General features: G+C 33.4%; 1 protein-coding gene across 8 annotated transcripts in view; it reads left to right on the top strand.

Annotated features, from left to right (window-relative positions):
• Dcc (DCC netrin 1 receptor) overlaps positions 1-17,396 on the top strand; it is a 1,202,110-nt gene that overhangs the window by 880,513 nt on the left and 304,201 nt on the right. For all 8 annotated transcript variants that reach the window (XM_004855173.3, XM_021236635.2, XM_021236638.2 and 5 more), the window contains 3 exons: positions 3,768-3,916; positions 5,520-5,658; positions 11,411-11,460. In XM_004855173.3, the coding sequence (XP_004855230.1) occupies positions 3,768-3,916; positions 5,520-5,658; positions 11,411-11,460 (338 nt within the window). The remainder of the gene's footprint in view (positions 1-3,767; positions 3,917-5,519; positions 5,659-11,410; positions 11,461-17,396) is intronic.

Raw genomic sequence — 17,396 nt, 5'->3', positions numbered from 1 at the left:
ACATTCATCTATACCTATATCTATCTCTCTCTCTATGTACATATTCCTAAATATATCCTTTTAATCAGCATAAAGCAGTATGCTATCCACATGTCTATGTTAGGGCTATAATTCAAAGGGAAAATACTTAGGAATTCATGAAACCGAATTTATAGCACTTTTGTGAAAAATAAGCATTTAAAAACTTAAGACACAATATTGACACTAGTGAGAAATGTTATGAAGAAAAATATGCCACATACAGGTAGTATTTGCTTTAAATCAGAGCACTTATATATTCTCAATAAAATATATGTATACTTTGGTGGTAGTCATTTGCTATTTTTATATTTATATACAAATGAAGATAGGATTATATTTTTATTTTAATATCCCAGGGTATTAAAATCTATCAATACTATGAAGTCATAAATAATATTTAAAGACAATATAATTAAAATAGGAAATGATTTAATACCAAAGGGCAATTCTTTTCAGGAAAAAGAAGGCATTTGGAAACAACCACAACAAAGAGAATGGGGATAGGCTCTCAATTGGTGAAAGCATATACATTGTTTCTGGATACTTGAACTAAATACTCTAAATGGTTCTTTTCCTTTGGAGTGTTTATTATCTCTGCTTGAAATCCTTCTGGAAACCCAAGCACTCATTTCTTTATAACAGTGACCAATGAGCATTAAGAAGACACACAAATGCAATTGATGAACATATGGTTAGGGTTAGTATTATTGATCTTAACTGAGTCCAAATTAGGGTATTTACTACCTGGTGTTCTCTGATCAACAACCATTAAGCTACACACATGTAGAGAAATTACAAGGCAGGCAAAAGGCACACAGGCTTACTTGTATGCAATATACATAGATACATATATCCACTTTAGTTCTCATCAGATGTGTTAGGAAAACACTCTTTGCTAATCACTTGTAGTAACAATGCTGACTTAATACAATCCAAATGGTTTAAATTACATAGTATGTTTTAGGTTTGTGACTTATGGTAACATTTGGTAATTATACACAAAATCTTTCATTTGACATGCCCTTGTTGAATACTTTCTGGGTAGCAAGCATTGTATATGACCGTGTGGAGAAGATAGCTGATCCTATTATTTAGAACAGTAAATGGAATGTTCTGATCATTTTTCTTGAAAAAGTCAGGATACTTAGCCCAACTGTCTGGGGTTACTGGGGAAAGAATGTGAGCCAAATTTGCTCTTTTGTAGTTACTGTCTTGTGGTGCAAATGTCCTTAAAGTGTATTTTTCCCCCAATACCTGTTGGAAGTGCATGTGCAGTGGGCATATCTGATTCCCACAAGTTCCCAAACCTCAGTGATCTTCAACGAATTACTGATAAACTATGTACCTGCTTCCCTTCTCAACCATGATTAGCCCCTGCCCTTGTGGGCAGTTTCCCAACATGCTCTTCCAGATCTCTTTTGCTCACCTCAGGCAAATGAGCCATTCAGAGCCTCCTTCTGCCACATGTAGAGCCTCAGGAAACTGCCTTGGCATGGCATGGACTCTCCTCACACTCTTCTTCATAGCAAAGTTGCCCCCTACCATGCACATGATGGGTCAGATGAGGTGCCAATTCATTTGCTTCTTTTGCCCTTTGACATTTGAAGTCTATTTGAATTGTTTCCCATCACTCTATTGTGCTCAGATGGGATGGTTGAAGAGAAACTTCCAAAACTTTGCCTCCTTTCTCCTTTTCCCAAACATATGTGAGGCTACTAGTCCTCCTGGAATTCTCTTCCAGAAAACAAGGTCTTAGCTCTATCTTCATCCTTGCATGCATTACATATCACAGTAGGAGTGAATTTAGTCAGTTTAGAACTTGAATCCTAGCTTCCAGATTAAGTCACATTCGTATCAACCATTGTTACTTTAGTTTGGCCATGAAAGAGCAGAAAGGAATGCATTCAGTTAATAGATAATTCGTATACCACAGAAGCACACCTGTGTTCACTGTGTGAATCCTGTCAAAATCCTGGATCCCTCATATTCAGTGTATATGAGTATCATAAGAAAATCAGTGAGTCTCAGTGCTGTCACTCTTCTGTCTTTCTTCCTTTCTGGAATACAGATTTCAAAGTTGAAATGTCCATTCTTGAGGGCCGGGGAATTAGCTCAGTGGTTCCGGCGCCTGCCTTGCAAGTGCAAGGTCCTGAGTTCGATCCCTGCTACCAAAAAGAAATCTTCCTTCTTGGATTGATTGCACTGTTGTTGTGAATATATAAGTTATCATTAAAAAGGAAAAAATGTTTATTTTTCACTGTTGTTTAAAATACTGCCCTGTGAAAATACAGTTGAACAATGTTAGTAGACAAGTTTTCATTTTACTTTGTTTTCTCATCAAGCAAAACATCCATTTTATGATAATACAAATCTAATTATATCTAATTAAACTGTGACACAAGGTGAGATTTCCTGTTGTTCAATATTGTCCTCTAAAGTTCCCCTTTGCAGACTTTGTCAAAGAAATATTATCATTTATGGAGATGGGCACACTCATAAAGTGTCTGTCAAATACAGCTCTTTGGCAGCAAGAGACCTCAATGTGGGAGAAAGAACACATCACAGAGGAATAGAAAAGCAAGACCAAACTTTTTAGAGATGGATTGGAATATTCATGAAAAATATGTGTAGCATATATATCTTTACATTTAAATATATACAAATAAGTATATGTATATATCTACATACATACATGTTTCTTAGCTCTGTTAACCAAAATGACCTAAAAGCAGAAACATTGAAGGAGCAATTAATATACTTAGCATTCCAATCTTTGTTCTTCATCCCATTCCCTATTTACAAAGAACCAGAAATCCTTGGAGAAATGTCTGATTCTAGAGATGGGGTAGGATTCAGATGAACCAGAATAAAAGGAAATGCTAAATAAATAAATAAAAAGGAAATGTTCCAATAAACAAAAGGCCAGGTCACCAAGGACGGAAGAACCAATTTAAGTGCTCTGGAGCAAATCTGGTACACTTTGAACCCCAAAATAATTTGTAACAGTAATGAATTAGAGATTATAAAAAGGAATCCATGTGTGCATTGAGATAGTAGATACAAAAGTAGAAATATCGGCTCTTAGAGTAAAAAGCAAACATTTCTGAGTCATAAAATACACATGGACAGAAGTGTTTTGATTTTGTGATTGTGGACCTAATTGTATTTACAAGTACATTATTTATCCTTGATTATATAAAGTATTATGAGTTGTAACACTAAAAAGTGAGATTAAAAATGAATTCTAAATATAATTTAAAGGACCCCAAATCAGGCAAGATATTAAATTGCTGAATAAATTAAAGACAGTGTGATGCCTTATCCATAGCTGTGTTGTCTATTAAAGTAGAACTAGATGTTCAAGTCCTCTAATTGTATTTTCTTTTTCTGCAGCTTTTAGCAACTCATAAAGATATACTGTTGGAATAGAAAACTTCACAAACTATAAATTTAAATTCAGAATCCCACTCTTTTCTGTCATTATCCTATTCACTTGTCCTCTTGGACTAGTCTTTCTAACTGTATAATGAAATAAGTAATTCAATTAATGCAAGCTTTCTCTTTAATTTTAAAATTAAATGATGCTGTTTTCATTATTTCATATTTTATATTTATGTTTTTATATTGAAATTCCATGTGGCTGTAAAAGTAGTGCATGTTGCTATTATTTTTTCAAGTTCTAAAAGATGTAATTTTGTTTTGGAAAATCAAACTCTCTCATCCTAATCAATTTCTTTTGTACACAGTGCAAGTTCCAGGCCCAGTAGAAAACCTGCAAGCTGTATCTACCTCACCTACCTCAATTCTGATTACCTGGGAACCCCCTGCCTATGCAAATGGTCCAGTCCAAGGTTACAGATTGTTCTGCACTGAGGCATCTACAGGGAAAGAACAGGTAGGTAAGGGAGTGGGCCACACAGCTTCCATTTGCAGGATGATGCTAGGGCTGGAGAATGAGGAGCAGATCTGATACAGTTCTGCAGTTAGCACATTCATTGAATAACTGATTCATTATAAAGCACTTGTCATTGAAAATGTTTACCAGTTTAATTGAATTCTGGTGGTGAAAAAGGCAAGTGGACAGTCAAGTGAAGTCAGTAGAGATCATGCCAATTTTTGGTCTAAGCTTGGGCCTGAGTCAGTAACCACATTTCTCTTAATCAACACAGTCACAGAGGCATTTGTGCTTTAAATCCTGCTCCTAGGAGATATTTGTCTTTATATAAAATGGCCTTGGCCAAACTACTTTTTCATTCTTGCATATTTTATAATAATTCTCTCCTCCCCATCAGGCTCTGACCTATGGATTTTCACAGTTTTCGTAGAACTTAACTTGTAGAAGCCTATCTTACTTTTGCTTTTAATCAATAATTAGCATAGATGCTAAAAGGAGACACATTAGTTGTTCATGTAGAGTTAATAAGTCTTTGGGGAGATAAATGAAACTTGTCATTTTTATTTTGTGACATATATGACTATTAAGATGTTTACTTTCAGATTCTCAAAATCATGTGGAACAGATAAATAGCTAAGTTGATAGATAGGAAAGTGACCTTGGGATACCAGAGTTCTGTTTTGTGAGGGTTGCCAAGCATAATGTATTATTCATATTCTCATAAACTACATGATAGGGATTTTTTATTTAAAGTATTTTCTCATAGTCCTATCTAGAAATAGTTATGTCCAGTCCCAAGTTATATGATAAGATAGCATTACATGAGCTGCTCCTATATAACTTTGCTTGATTTTTCTTAGCTGTTCTCACGCTATTTTTAACTCTGATTTTTAAACTAGCGATTCTATTCCCTTTTCTGGATACTTCAGGCCTTCTGCAATGCATTTTACAAACCTATTTAAATAAGTTTAAAAACAGTATCACCCAGGGTAAATGTTAGGGTGGGAAATATTGTGTAGACCTAAATAAGGGATCTTCTAGCAGGTGCTGGATCTGATTTCTTCAGTGACCTTCACCTTCAGTATTTCCTTGCCTACAGTTAAAGTGGGAATACAAGTGAAGCTGGGAATAGTTTCAACCTCCATCACAACATTTTGAGAAACACAAATTGTTGCAAAGTACCTGACAATGTCAGCAAGCAAAGAAATAATTCTGTACTATCTTGGTGAATTATTCCATTGCATCATTCTATTTGAGGTACAGGAGTAAATTTGTGTTATCAAGAATTTACAAGCCAACTTCTACTTGTGAAGGTTTCGATATGGGTGGAAAAGCCCATGCCATTTTATGCATTGGGTGGTGTTAAGAAAATTGGAACTTAATGACTATAAAAATAGTCTGATGCTATTTTACAAGGAGTCAGCAGAGTAATTCAGGCTCTAGTGAAGGAGTATGTGTTACAAGTAGGATTTTACAACAACTCATTATAAGGCTAAAGGATCATTATGTGAGCAAGAGCATCTAATCATTGCTAGCACAGAATGGCTGCCATTTCTGCTTTAATGTGGTTCCTTAATAACAGTTTGGCATTTTATGTCTCCAGAATATAGAAGTTGATGGACTGTCTTATAAACTGGAAGGACTGAAAAAATTCACGGAATATACTCTTCGATTCTTAGCTTATAATCGCTATGGGCCAGGAGTATCTACTGATGATATAACAGTAGTTACACTTTCTGATGGTAAGTTAGAAACAGTGAAATTTTATCTGCATGTTTCCATAAAAATGAAATATTATTACATGTATGTCATAGATTCCATTTTCACAAGCTCCTGACTAAAAATTTATGCAATATTTTAAGGTACATCAAAGATTTGGCTAACTTGCTTACTTTATCTATTATAGTCACATTTATACTTTTTATCTAAATATATATTGAGTCAGGATGCATAATCAAAAATCCGCAAGGTGTAACTATTGCCTAAGAGCTCAAATTATTTCTGTGTCTGTGTTGCTTTATTTCTAAAAATGTTCTAATGCAAATATATTTGGGCTTATATGAGAACTACATTAGACTGGACTGTTTTATTTCTCATTCTAAAGGAGCACACAGGATTAAAAGTATAAATGATAAATAATATTCTTAAATATTTTTTAACTTGAAAATAAATCATGATAAGAATTTATGGTAAATAATCCAGCATTGGAAATATTAAAAATGAATATGAAAGTGTATGGTTTTAATTTTACTTGTCTAATGAACAAAAGATTAGACATATTTTTTAAATGTCCTAAAAGAGAGGAAGAGATCTTTATGAAGAAAATTAACCTGAATAAGCAATAGGAGGGAAAATTAGCAACCTAAGAATGACAAATGTTTTGAAGTTTAATAAAAAGTGAAAATAAAGTATAGCAAAGTATGTAATATAGGTACAATGGAAACTCAGGCAGGTGCAGAAATACAGAGATTTCTACCAATGGATATTAAAATGACAAGGAGCTAGTTATTTTCAGCAGTAGTTTCCCTGTTGCTATGTTTAGTTCTATAAATTATTGATCTTTTAAATTTAAAAAAATGTTTTTTCATTGTGATTCCTTGACCCATCTGTCCTTCTTTAATCTGAGAAAATATCTGGGTGGAATATCAATGGAATAAAGAAGGACAAGCATGTTATTGAGGGCAATGCAAAGGAAACACAGGAATGATGCTTATTTGCATTTCAACTTTAAAAATGTATTTCCCATGTAAGGCCACTTCAGTATTATTTTTAATGTAATTCTTCTGCCCATCCATCTGATTCTGCTATTAAAGATAGAACAGAATATTTATTGGCAGACTAAATTACTTCACAACTTATAATTATAAAAATAAAAGAAAACCAAATGAAAATGAACATTTTACATAATTTATGTAGATTTCATTCACACACTGAACTGTAGTACTGTGGCCTTATTCTTCACTTTGGTTTTAAATGTCATAAGTGAGAAAGATAGATTATTTATCATCTGTCCAGAATTATCTTCTGGAAGTGTTGCAGTAGTTAGGGCTTAGAAAATGTCTGTCACTGAAAATAAAAAAAGAATTTCAAGGCCTTAACCCCAATAAACATCACAATAGAAAAAATGCTAAATCCTCTCTACCTGATGCATTTGATAGGAGAAAGCAGGGACTCCATGGTCCTTTGGAGTGGACACCCTGACCTTGTCTGCATTCATCTTTATAATCAACTCAGCTATGAATTTCCAACAAAAACCTACACTTTTGGCTTCTATTCTTTTACTACCCAATAACTTCAATATGATGTCTTCTTGTCTCTACTGAAGCTGTTCATACCCAGGTTAATATGACACTTACGTGTATTTAGTCATCCTTAATAGTCACCTGCTTCCCACTCCTCAGTCGGAAGCTTTGTACTCTTCTTTTTGGACTTGTTTTATGCAGAAAGAGGCACATGTTTGGAAAATTGAATGGGCTGATCCATGTAACACCTAAAACAATGCATGCATACATTTAAGTGGTTAATGATGGTTATTGATACTAATATGTCTCTCTATCTCTTTAAATTTTCATAAATATGAAGAACAGTATCTCTGTATTCTTCCTAACTCAGTAAGTATTTATTGTATTAGTGAGACAGGTTTAACCAAAACTGTACAAATGTTTGTATGGAAAAATTTTATCTTTAGGTCTTATCATTTGTGGAGCTAATGTAATACATCATTATGTTGTAAAAGCCATCACATTTCTTATCATGTTAGAGGAATCCTTATCATAGAAATCTATAGTGTGGCTTAGAAAAATGTAAAATGTAAAAAATTTATTTTTTTAATTAAACCAGTGATTTTCCAGTTCTGCTAAGATGCTTGTAAATATTTTTATCCAAATGTGCTGTCATCTTTGATTTAGCTCTGCTTTCATTGTTTTTCTGGGTTGGACCATAATTTTTTTTTATCAATTTCCTTTATGTAGTGTACCATTGGTTTATAGTAACCTACTTCTTCAAACTGCTCATATTATTTAGCATGAGACCATAGTCAGTTTTGTCAGTTTTTCTTGCAGTAGTTTTTATTACTAGGACACTAACAAGTTTAGGAATGAATTAACAATTATGAGAGAACATGACAGTTTGTCCTGTGCTCAGATGCAGAAGAACTCAATATCAGAGGCAACTTAAGAATGTGCTTATTAGAGTTATCAGTGTTATCACTAATATTTTTTGATTAATTGCTAGTGTGAGGCCCTGATCTTAGCACTTTGTATTAACTTTTTATCTTGACAATAGTATAATTTTCTATGCTTTGCAGATGACAAAGCTAAGTTAAAGAGGGTTCATAAAGGCTAATAAGCAGCAGAGACAAGTAATATAAACTAGTAAGTAATGAGCTAATATTCAGTGTGGAAACAATTTTCTCTTATTTTGTCATAAATGTCCCTTATTAATACCTTTTTAAAAGCTTATAATTAAATACTAGGTTTGTCTTGTTTTGGTTTAGATTTGTTTTGGAGACAGGGCTTTGCTGTGTATAGTAGTTCAGGCTAGCCTTGAACTCACTATGTAGCCCAGGCTGGCTTAAATTTGCAGGGATCCTCCTGCCTCACCCTCATGAGTGCAGAGTATTACAGGTATGAACACCACACATAACTAAATATGAGTTATTTTTATCTATAAATTGTGTGTAAAACACAGCACACTTTGGTAATAGGGGAATTTAAGTGCTTATGATTATACAGATTGATTTACAAATGTGGAAATGTGGTCTGCTCTAAAAGAATCCCTCATCACCATGTGCAGCAGGCTCCCCCAAGTGGGAGGAGCCTGCACACCCACCTCTCATTGGCTTGAATGGATTGCAATCATTGCAAATGATAAATCAGTTGACCTAAAGACAAAGTGCCCTTCCCTTTGTGCCTGATGAAACAATGAAACATCTTGGGAAGACGGATAAAGACAAATGCAAATTCCTTCTCTTCCACCAAATATTTAATTCTATCTTTTGTATTTATCTCTAAATAATATTGTATTGATAATGAGAAAGATAGCAATAACAACCACACACTGTGAAAAGAATTCTGCATTTGCCCTGGCATAGCAAGAACAGCCTGTGTGTAATCAATGGAAAGTAGAAATTTTTATTGTAGAAAAATAGACAAAATACATCAACACCTTTATTACAAAGAACTTTTGGATTTTATTATATTGGCTTTCATTCTCTAATACAGAAAATATCCCCGATGCTAACAAAATTGTGGTAATTACAAAACAAAATATACATATTTTTCTTTTCTTTTAGTATATTCTTGGCTTACTTTAAATGAGAAAAATTCCATTTACAAATGTAAGTTAAGATGATATTTGAGGGTAACATATCATTTACAATGCACAGTATCCAGAAAAAACACATAATAAATCTAAGCTACCTCTTCTTTCCTCCAGAATTCAATCATCTATCATAAACTCAGTTAGTGCTACTGAAATTCTGTTTTGATATTATTGAATTGGATACAAGGTGAGTGTAACATGATTAGCAACATATGACATGTACATATTGCAACACTGTGATAAATTTATACTAGAAATCTTTTCCATGCTTAAGAACTGATTTACATGTTATCACTTCACATTGACATCATTTACAAACTTTGTTTTTAAAAGATAATATTTTTCATAAATGTGTATAATTATGTACATGATATACCATGTTATACCCCATTTTACCTCAGTTTAAAAGATAAAATTGTCATTTATTTTTTAGGTGTAATATTCATAATTATATAAATTATCAATTAATTTATAATAAAATTACAATTGATTCCTCAGTTTAAAAGATGAAATTGTGAGCTTCGACTGAAACCCTGAATATGAAAGAACACTTATTGTAGCATTATAGCCCTTCCATTAATTACTTTACCTATTCAACAAGTATTTACTGAATATACACCATGGACTTGAGTTATCTCTATACTGATGATCCAGCATTAAAATACACAAAAGTTCTTGTCCCTATAGTGGTTACATTCTGTATTTAAATTAAAAACATAATACTAACTAAAAACAAATGATAAAACATTTCCTAAATTATGGAATACTTATGAAAGAATATTCATTCTTTTGATTCATAAAAATATAACCTTGAGGTGAGTATTTTATCAGATTCCATGTTGGATAAAATCTTCATTAAACCAGTAAGACAAGTAGTTCAAAATCCAAACCAAATAAATGATTGTCATTTCCATCATGTCCAGAAAGGTCCAGGAGCAATGTTAAGTAAGGATTCATTTTCTCCTTCAATCATGGATTTCATAAATGTTAATTGAACATCCATTTGGAGAATGTAAAGATAAATCAGATACTGTAAATCCCATCCCGTGATGGTGACTACTTTTCAGAAAGTAAAATCAGAGTAAGGCATAACCAAATTCAGGGTAAAATATAAGTAACCTATGGAAAAGCATAGATATTATCCAAGGTTAAGGAAAAGAAAGGTACACACATGCACACACACACACACACACACACACAAGCTCCTGAGACTCTTTCAGTTGCCTTACAGCATAGGAAATGAAGCATTTCATTTCTAAAAAATTCACCAATATATCACAAAGGAGTATAGGGAGTATTCACTCTCTAGATTAATATGTGTTAAAAATTTATTCAATACTGTTTCTATTCTTGTTGTGGGAAAGAAAATTTTAATTATTTATGTTTCATCCCAGAAAGCTAGAACAATTCCTGACATATAACATGATGGTTGTCTTTGAATGACATGATATTCACTTTTTTTTATATCATAAGCATTAAAAGAGTTGTATATGTTCTTCTTTCTTCCATAAAGGATTAGGAAAATTGAAATGCAGGCAAGTGTAATGAAATACCTAGAAAATATACCAAGAAAAAATCTTTTGTTAATAGAATAGGCTGGCTGAATGCTCTTTGGTAATGTTTGTACCTATGATACACAGATTTACTTATTTACACCTAAAAATGGGAAGTAGTTCTTCTTTCACTTTTAAGAGAGAATAATGATTAACAAGATTGAAAAACTCAGGTGATAGAGTGATATATTTCATCATAAAAACGTACAGATCCCATACTTGCTTCCTCAGTAACATATAAAACAAAACCCAGTAGATGCTGAAATGTACATAACTTCAGCCTTTAAGACCACTTTTTAAATTTCCCGTGTGTTTTCATTGGCTTTCCTAGGAAGGCTGTCACAAGGACTCTGTAATTTGGTAGTATTTGGTATCACAACAGGTGCTCTTTTGCCTAACAGTTTTGGTGACTCACCAGATGGCTAACTGTTCCATTGATTGAGAAAAACTAAATAAACGTGGTTATTTCTCATCTCTCCCTGAAAATCTTGAAGGGCCACCTGTATTAACTATATACTTATCATTATAAACTGTAAAAAAGACACACTTTCTCTTTTCAGTATACTTTCCCTTTCAAGACTTCAGGACTAACCCTCACACCTTGTTTAATTCCTTTCAGTGCCAAGTGCCCCGCCCCAGAACATCTCCCTGGAAGTGGTTAACTCAAGGGTAAGTCACCAGCATGTTCATTACTTTATTACCTGCTCTTCATGTGTAGCCTCTGCTCTCCAAGCTACCATCTGAGCACAGGATTTTGTTGTCCACCTGGAGATATTTTTTTACAATAACCCTGTGAATTGCAGTGTTGATCCCAATGCTCTTCCCCTGGATTGAATAAGCTAAGGGATTTATTTACCTCCACACTGTTGATTTTATAGGTGCTATAGTGGTTAAAGGCTATTCCATGAGGAAACAAAGAGGTCTCGCTTATGTATGCCCACTAGTAGAAGACATAAATCTAGTAAGGTGTTCTATGTGACAACTGGAAGAGGTGGAGTAAAGAAAGGCTTTGTTTCTTAACAGACTGGTTAGAATCAAATTTTTCATCATACTCTATTCTCCCATGTGAATGTAGACATCACAGGCCATTCTGGAGGTCCAGCAAGGCTACACTTATGAAGCAGTGCTCAGTCACTGATATTTTTCTAGCCTGAATGTTTACTGTGATTTTCAGAAAAACTTACATTAGACTAAGTATTGCTAATGATAAAGTAGGCTAAGGCCAGAAAATAGTTCTCTAGAAATATGCCAGTACTTCACAAGTGAGTCAGGTGGAAAATAAGCCAAAGCCTCACAGGAGATTACAGCAAATACGGGTTGATTTGGGAAGATGCAATCATCACCTGGCTCCAAACTCTGTGGGAAGGCATTTCAATACCATGGATTTTGTCTTAGTCACATCTCAAGTGAGAGGATTGGTCTCAATTGTTTCTCTGACTCAGAGAAATTCAAACTCTTGGTTTTCATCTTAACTTTCCTTTATATGTAATTGTATGTGTTCTTAAAATTTCCAAAATCACAAAATCTGTTCCTATATTCAAATTGTGTGTGTGCCTTCCTTATAGGCTTGGCATGAGAAAGTAGTAGATGTGTTAGAATCCAATTTAGTACCAATAGAAATTGCTTCATTCTGTGCAAAATTGCTTGCCATATCTTTGCAAAAATTTATGATAATGCCATATTTTGTGATTTTGATAACATTTGCCTAAGTCAAAGCAATTCATTTTCTTTTGGAGCTAGTGAAATGTCTCTCAAATTGTTATCCTCACATTTTTAAGCACTATATTAGATAAGAACTGGTGAAACACATATACAATTATAATGAAGAAAATAATTGAACTATGTGGGAAAAATGAGATAAGGAATAAAATAAGAAATTAACATAATTCTAAAGAAGACACTTATTTTCAAGAATGTTCACTCTTTTACATATGTGCCATTCAAATTAAGAAATTGCAAAAAAAAAAAAGAAATTGCCATGACAAAGATTTACAATGATTACATATATGTTAATGAATGAAAATTTGAAAACATATCACAGTTTCTCTTGTTTGATAACTCATTATTATTAGAATTTTCACTCCATATTTTTTCTCTAGGGCAGAACATAGACATTATACATGAAGCTAAATTATGTTTGTGTGCTTCTGTCCTTTAAAAGTACTTCAGCAGAGGATGAGTATTTTTTTTAAGAAATGTGAATAAATCCTTATTGAATGACCCTGAATGCTAACTGTATTTAATTATGGATTTCCTATCTTCCTAAAAAGAGAATTCCTGAATTGTAAAATTGATTTTTGTCAACTGATTTAGATATACATGTACAAATATCACAGCTTGTACTCTTTTACAGTATGCAATGCTTTCAACAAGCAAATCCAGCTATTCCTGCTTTGTCCGATTGTATTTGATCTCTGAAACACTGCACTGCTAGAATATTTAACTTGTTCATTTACTTTTCAGAATGACTACAGCAGGGACTGAAAAGTCTCTTATTCTCTCTCCTTCCACCCTCTATTATCTTATTTCTTAGCTTCTGAGGAATTATGAATTACAAATTCTTTTTCTTGGGTTTTTATCAAGAGGAAGGAAACTAGATGATCAAAACACATTTTTTTTCCTTCAACATGTTGTTTCAGAGAAAGCCAAAAATAAATTTCTATTTTGATATTCTTCTTTTGTTTGAAATAAAAGTTCTCAAATATATTCATTTTTACTACTGAATATTACCATTTCAAAGAACAAGCTGTATTTGAAAAGAAACATTATTATTGAATAAATATTTTGTATTTTTGGCTAACTGAATTATAACTTTTGATGTTATTTAATTTAAGATTTTTCTTTAAAATAGATCAGAATTACAGTTTGAAAATTTATTTTGTAACATATTTACTATTATAGGATATGATTGACCATTTAATTGACAATCAGTCAAGAAACTTGGTATTGCTAGTAGTTATCCAGGAAGATAACTTTCCATAGAACTAAGAGGTCATTTGGAAGTAGGGAATGACAATGTACAGATGCTTACTAAATTACCACTATCTCTAAGGCCACTGTGGGATATTCAAACAGATCCTTATACATGTAGGTAAAAGAACCAAGGAAATTATTTTACTATACTATTCTTTACAACTCAATACACTTCTGGGTTTTACAAAGCTGAAATCATAGAACAGACTAGATTCCTTTTCTGCAGAGCCATTGTGAACACAAATATTGTTTGAAAGTAATGGCTTAATTTACATGTACCAGATTTTAGATAATAGGTGATGCATTGCAAGAAGTAACATCTTTGCATGTAAAATGATTAAACTCCATACTTTTAAATGTGAAATTTGTTTTACAAAAGTTTTGTTTTGTTTGTTTGTTTTTTTACAAAAGTTTTTTATAAGGATAGTTTCCAAGAATTTTTTTTGAAGTTAAATTATTTAAATAAGTAAATATTACAATGTAATTAGTTGGCTAAAATATAAATACAAGCTTTGGGATGGAAAGTGTTTATGTGGGCACCAAACTATTTTTTTATGTTTCAGTTCAAAAAGTTTAAGAATAGAAACATCTACAGTCAGCTAGGGCTCAAGATGCCTGGCTTCAACCATTAGCTCTTTGAGACTTTGGAAACTTATTGTGCCCAGTTTTATTTATTCATTCAACATTTAGTTTTAAGCTACCATATATCTAGTAAAGTACTGGGAATATGATCTAAATGTTGCCTTCATGGAACTCACAGCTTCATAGGAAGATATGTGAAAAAACATTCACTTTTCATCTAACCACATTTAATCTATTGTAACAATTCAGAGTTGACAGTATTTTGGGCATTGATAAAATGAGGGAGCTGGAGAGAGTCTCTATAACTTCCTGCAGCTCCAAACATCTAATACTATATTGTATTTCTACTTGTTACACCTTTTTACATCTTCTCAGTCTTCTTTTTAATATGGGAGATTGAATTCAGGGCCTCATGCAAGCTAGGCAAGGGGTACACCACTGAGTTACATCCTCAGCCCTTTTCAGTTTTATTTTGAGAAAGGATCACCCTAAGCTTCCTAAACAAGCCTCAAACTTGACAGTGATAATGCCTTAGCTTCCCAGTCACTTGAAAGTATAGGTGAGTGCCACTTTTCCTGGCCTTTCTCAATAATTTTATCTGTGTAGGATTAAAGAAAACAACACAAGTAAATTGATAAGTGATTACTGTACTTAGCTCATATATTCACACACTTACTGGTTACTACAGGATGATGTCAAGGAATGATATATTAACAAAATTTCCTCCCCAAACATACTTTCTCATGGAGCATGAATCATTTTATAGGTTATGAAGTTTAGATCAAAATCTAAACAATGCAAAGTGGTAGATTCCTCTCATATTATCTCATACATCTTTATTGTCAAAATACTTATCTGGGAATATGGATGGATCTGTGTGAATTTTGTTATTGCTGTTGATACTATCCTAAAAGCTGATCCCCATTTAGTTGCTCTTACTCTAATAATGTATGTGACACTTTCAATGTAACAGTAACAAAGTTTTTCTGTCTGTATTTTAAAGGATCTCACTCCTCCATGTTTCTATACAACATGGTAAGCTTAAAAAACTTGAAAATAAGTTCAACAATTATATTATTCTTAAACAGCTTTCCTATTGTTAGGACACAATACATGACACACATACACACCTTTAAGGAGGAAAGGTTTATTTGGCCCACACTTTGAGAAGATTCAGTCCATGGTCACTTGGTTCCCAGGTAGAAATATTGTGGTGGAAGGGTGTAGTGGAGCAAAGATGCTTAGTTCATGGCATCCAGGATGAAGAATGGGGGAACAGTACCAAAGAGAAACTATCGGGGGATAAGACATAGACTTCAGTCTGTGTTTCCATGACCCACTCATACACGTAACAATTGTGCTATGCCAATCTCCCAGGAGGATCCCAAGCCATTCAAGTTGATACAATAAAGCTTATCCATCACACCCAGAAATTATGCAAAGTTATAATTAAAACAAAAATTTCCAATATCAAGAAACAAACTATAAGCTTGGCCTCAATTGTTTTCCCCTCTTCTCCTTGCCTCCTCCTCCTCCGCCTCCCGACTCACTTTCTCTCTTCCTCCTTGTCCTTTTTTCAATAATAGTGTTTATTATTGGGTAACTGCAGAGGGCCATTTTTCTGAAGATGGGGTGTCATGTGATGGATTTTGGCTGAGATCTCTATCGCCTGTCATTTGGTCACTGATAACTCTTATCAACACAAGTCTTTATCCACATAATCTAAAGTGAGTCACTGGCACAGGTCTCCTAGTTAGGAGCAGTTAAGAGATCTGTGGGAATGAAAACCAAGACTCAATAGGAGTTAAAGTATGAATTCCCAGGTCTTCTGTGGTTTTCTTTTGTGTGTGTGTGTGTGTTCTAGTCTTCTTTTTTTCTTTTTCTGAAATTGAAGTTGTTTTTTCTTGGTTTTTCTTGGTTTTGCAGAGGTAATTTGAATTCACTTTCTTCCTTGTCTGGAAACATATTCTCCATGCAGGTCTTTCAGACTTACTTCTAAAGTCTCAACATGTTCTTGTGAACACATTGTTCAGAGGCAAAAGCTTCAGCCAGAAATAGTGTTGCATGCCTATAATCCCAGCACTGTGAGAAGCTGAGGCATGAGGATTGCACGTGTGAGCCCAGTCTGGACAATTTAGTGACATATAGAGATTCGGTCTCAAAATAAAAAATAGAAAAGGGCTGGGGATGTAGCACAGTGCAATAGCCCTGGGTTCAGTGCCCAATACTACAAAGAAAGGAAAGAAAGAAAGGAAGAAAAAGAGAGAGAGAGAGAGAGAGAGAGAGAAAGGGCATAGCCCATGAAGAGAAACCTCTTAGTTGTTGTCATTGTTGTTATTATTTCTTTCTAAATCATCTTAAATCCTTCATAAAATATGCTTTGATAACTGAGTTTCTGGACCCAGAGTTCTGAATCCTTCCTCCATTCATGGAGTGAGTTTAAGAAATGGATTAAATGTGGAGAAAAAGAATGCATAGGAGACCTCCGGTGATTGATTTCATTTAAAGATAAATTAAAAAACAACATTTGCTTGCATATGGACAGTTTAAATAGAATAATAATGATACAAACATGTTTCATATGCTTCTACTCGATCATAATATACTGAGCTTTTCTGCTAGAATGTAGGGTCTGGCCTAGCTATCCATCAGTTTGACTCAAGTAGATGTAGCTATCTTGTATTTATTTTAATTATCGATCCTTTCATTGAATCATTATGTGATTAGTGTTTGAGCATAGATAACTACTAAAAGTTTTAGGAACTCTGTAGGGGTAGAAGGATAAGTATAAGGAAGACAATATTTCTTCATAGATTTTACAATCTAGTCTTTTAATTTTTGTCAAGAATTAATAAAATATAGTAGATTAGACATAAATGTTTATATTACATTAAAGTTTTTATATTACATTATATTATATTACAATGTTTATATTACATAAATGTTTATGTTACATTAGAAAAGATGCAATGAATTGTGACATTTTCCTGAGAGTAAAACTCTTTTTCTCTGTAATTTGGGTAGAGTCCAGCTTCAGAAATTGGTTAGCT

The sequence above is a fragment of the Heterocephalus glaber genome, unplaced genomic scaffold (assembly GCF_053883595.1).
Source record: "Heterocephalus glaber isolate CG9 unplaced genomic scaffold, H.glaber_assembly_v1.0 deba00000331, whole genome shotgun sequence".
Lineage (NCBI taxonomy): Eukaryota > Metazoa > Chordata > Mammalia > Rodentia > Bathyergidae > Heterocephalus > Heterocephalus glaber.
Note: the sequence above shows the minus strand (reverse complement) of the source record. Positions and strands in the feature narration are given on the sequence as shown.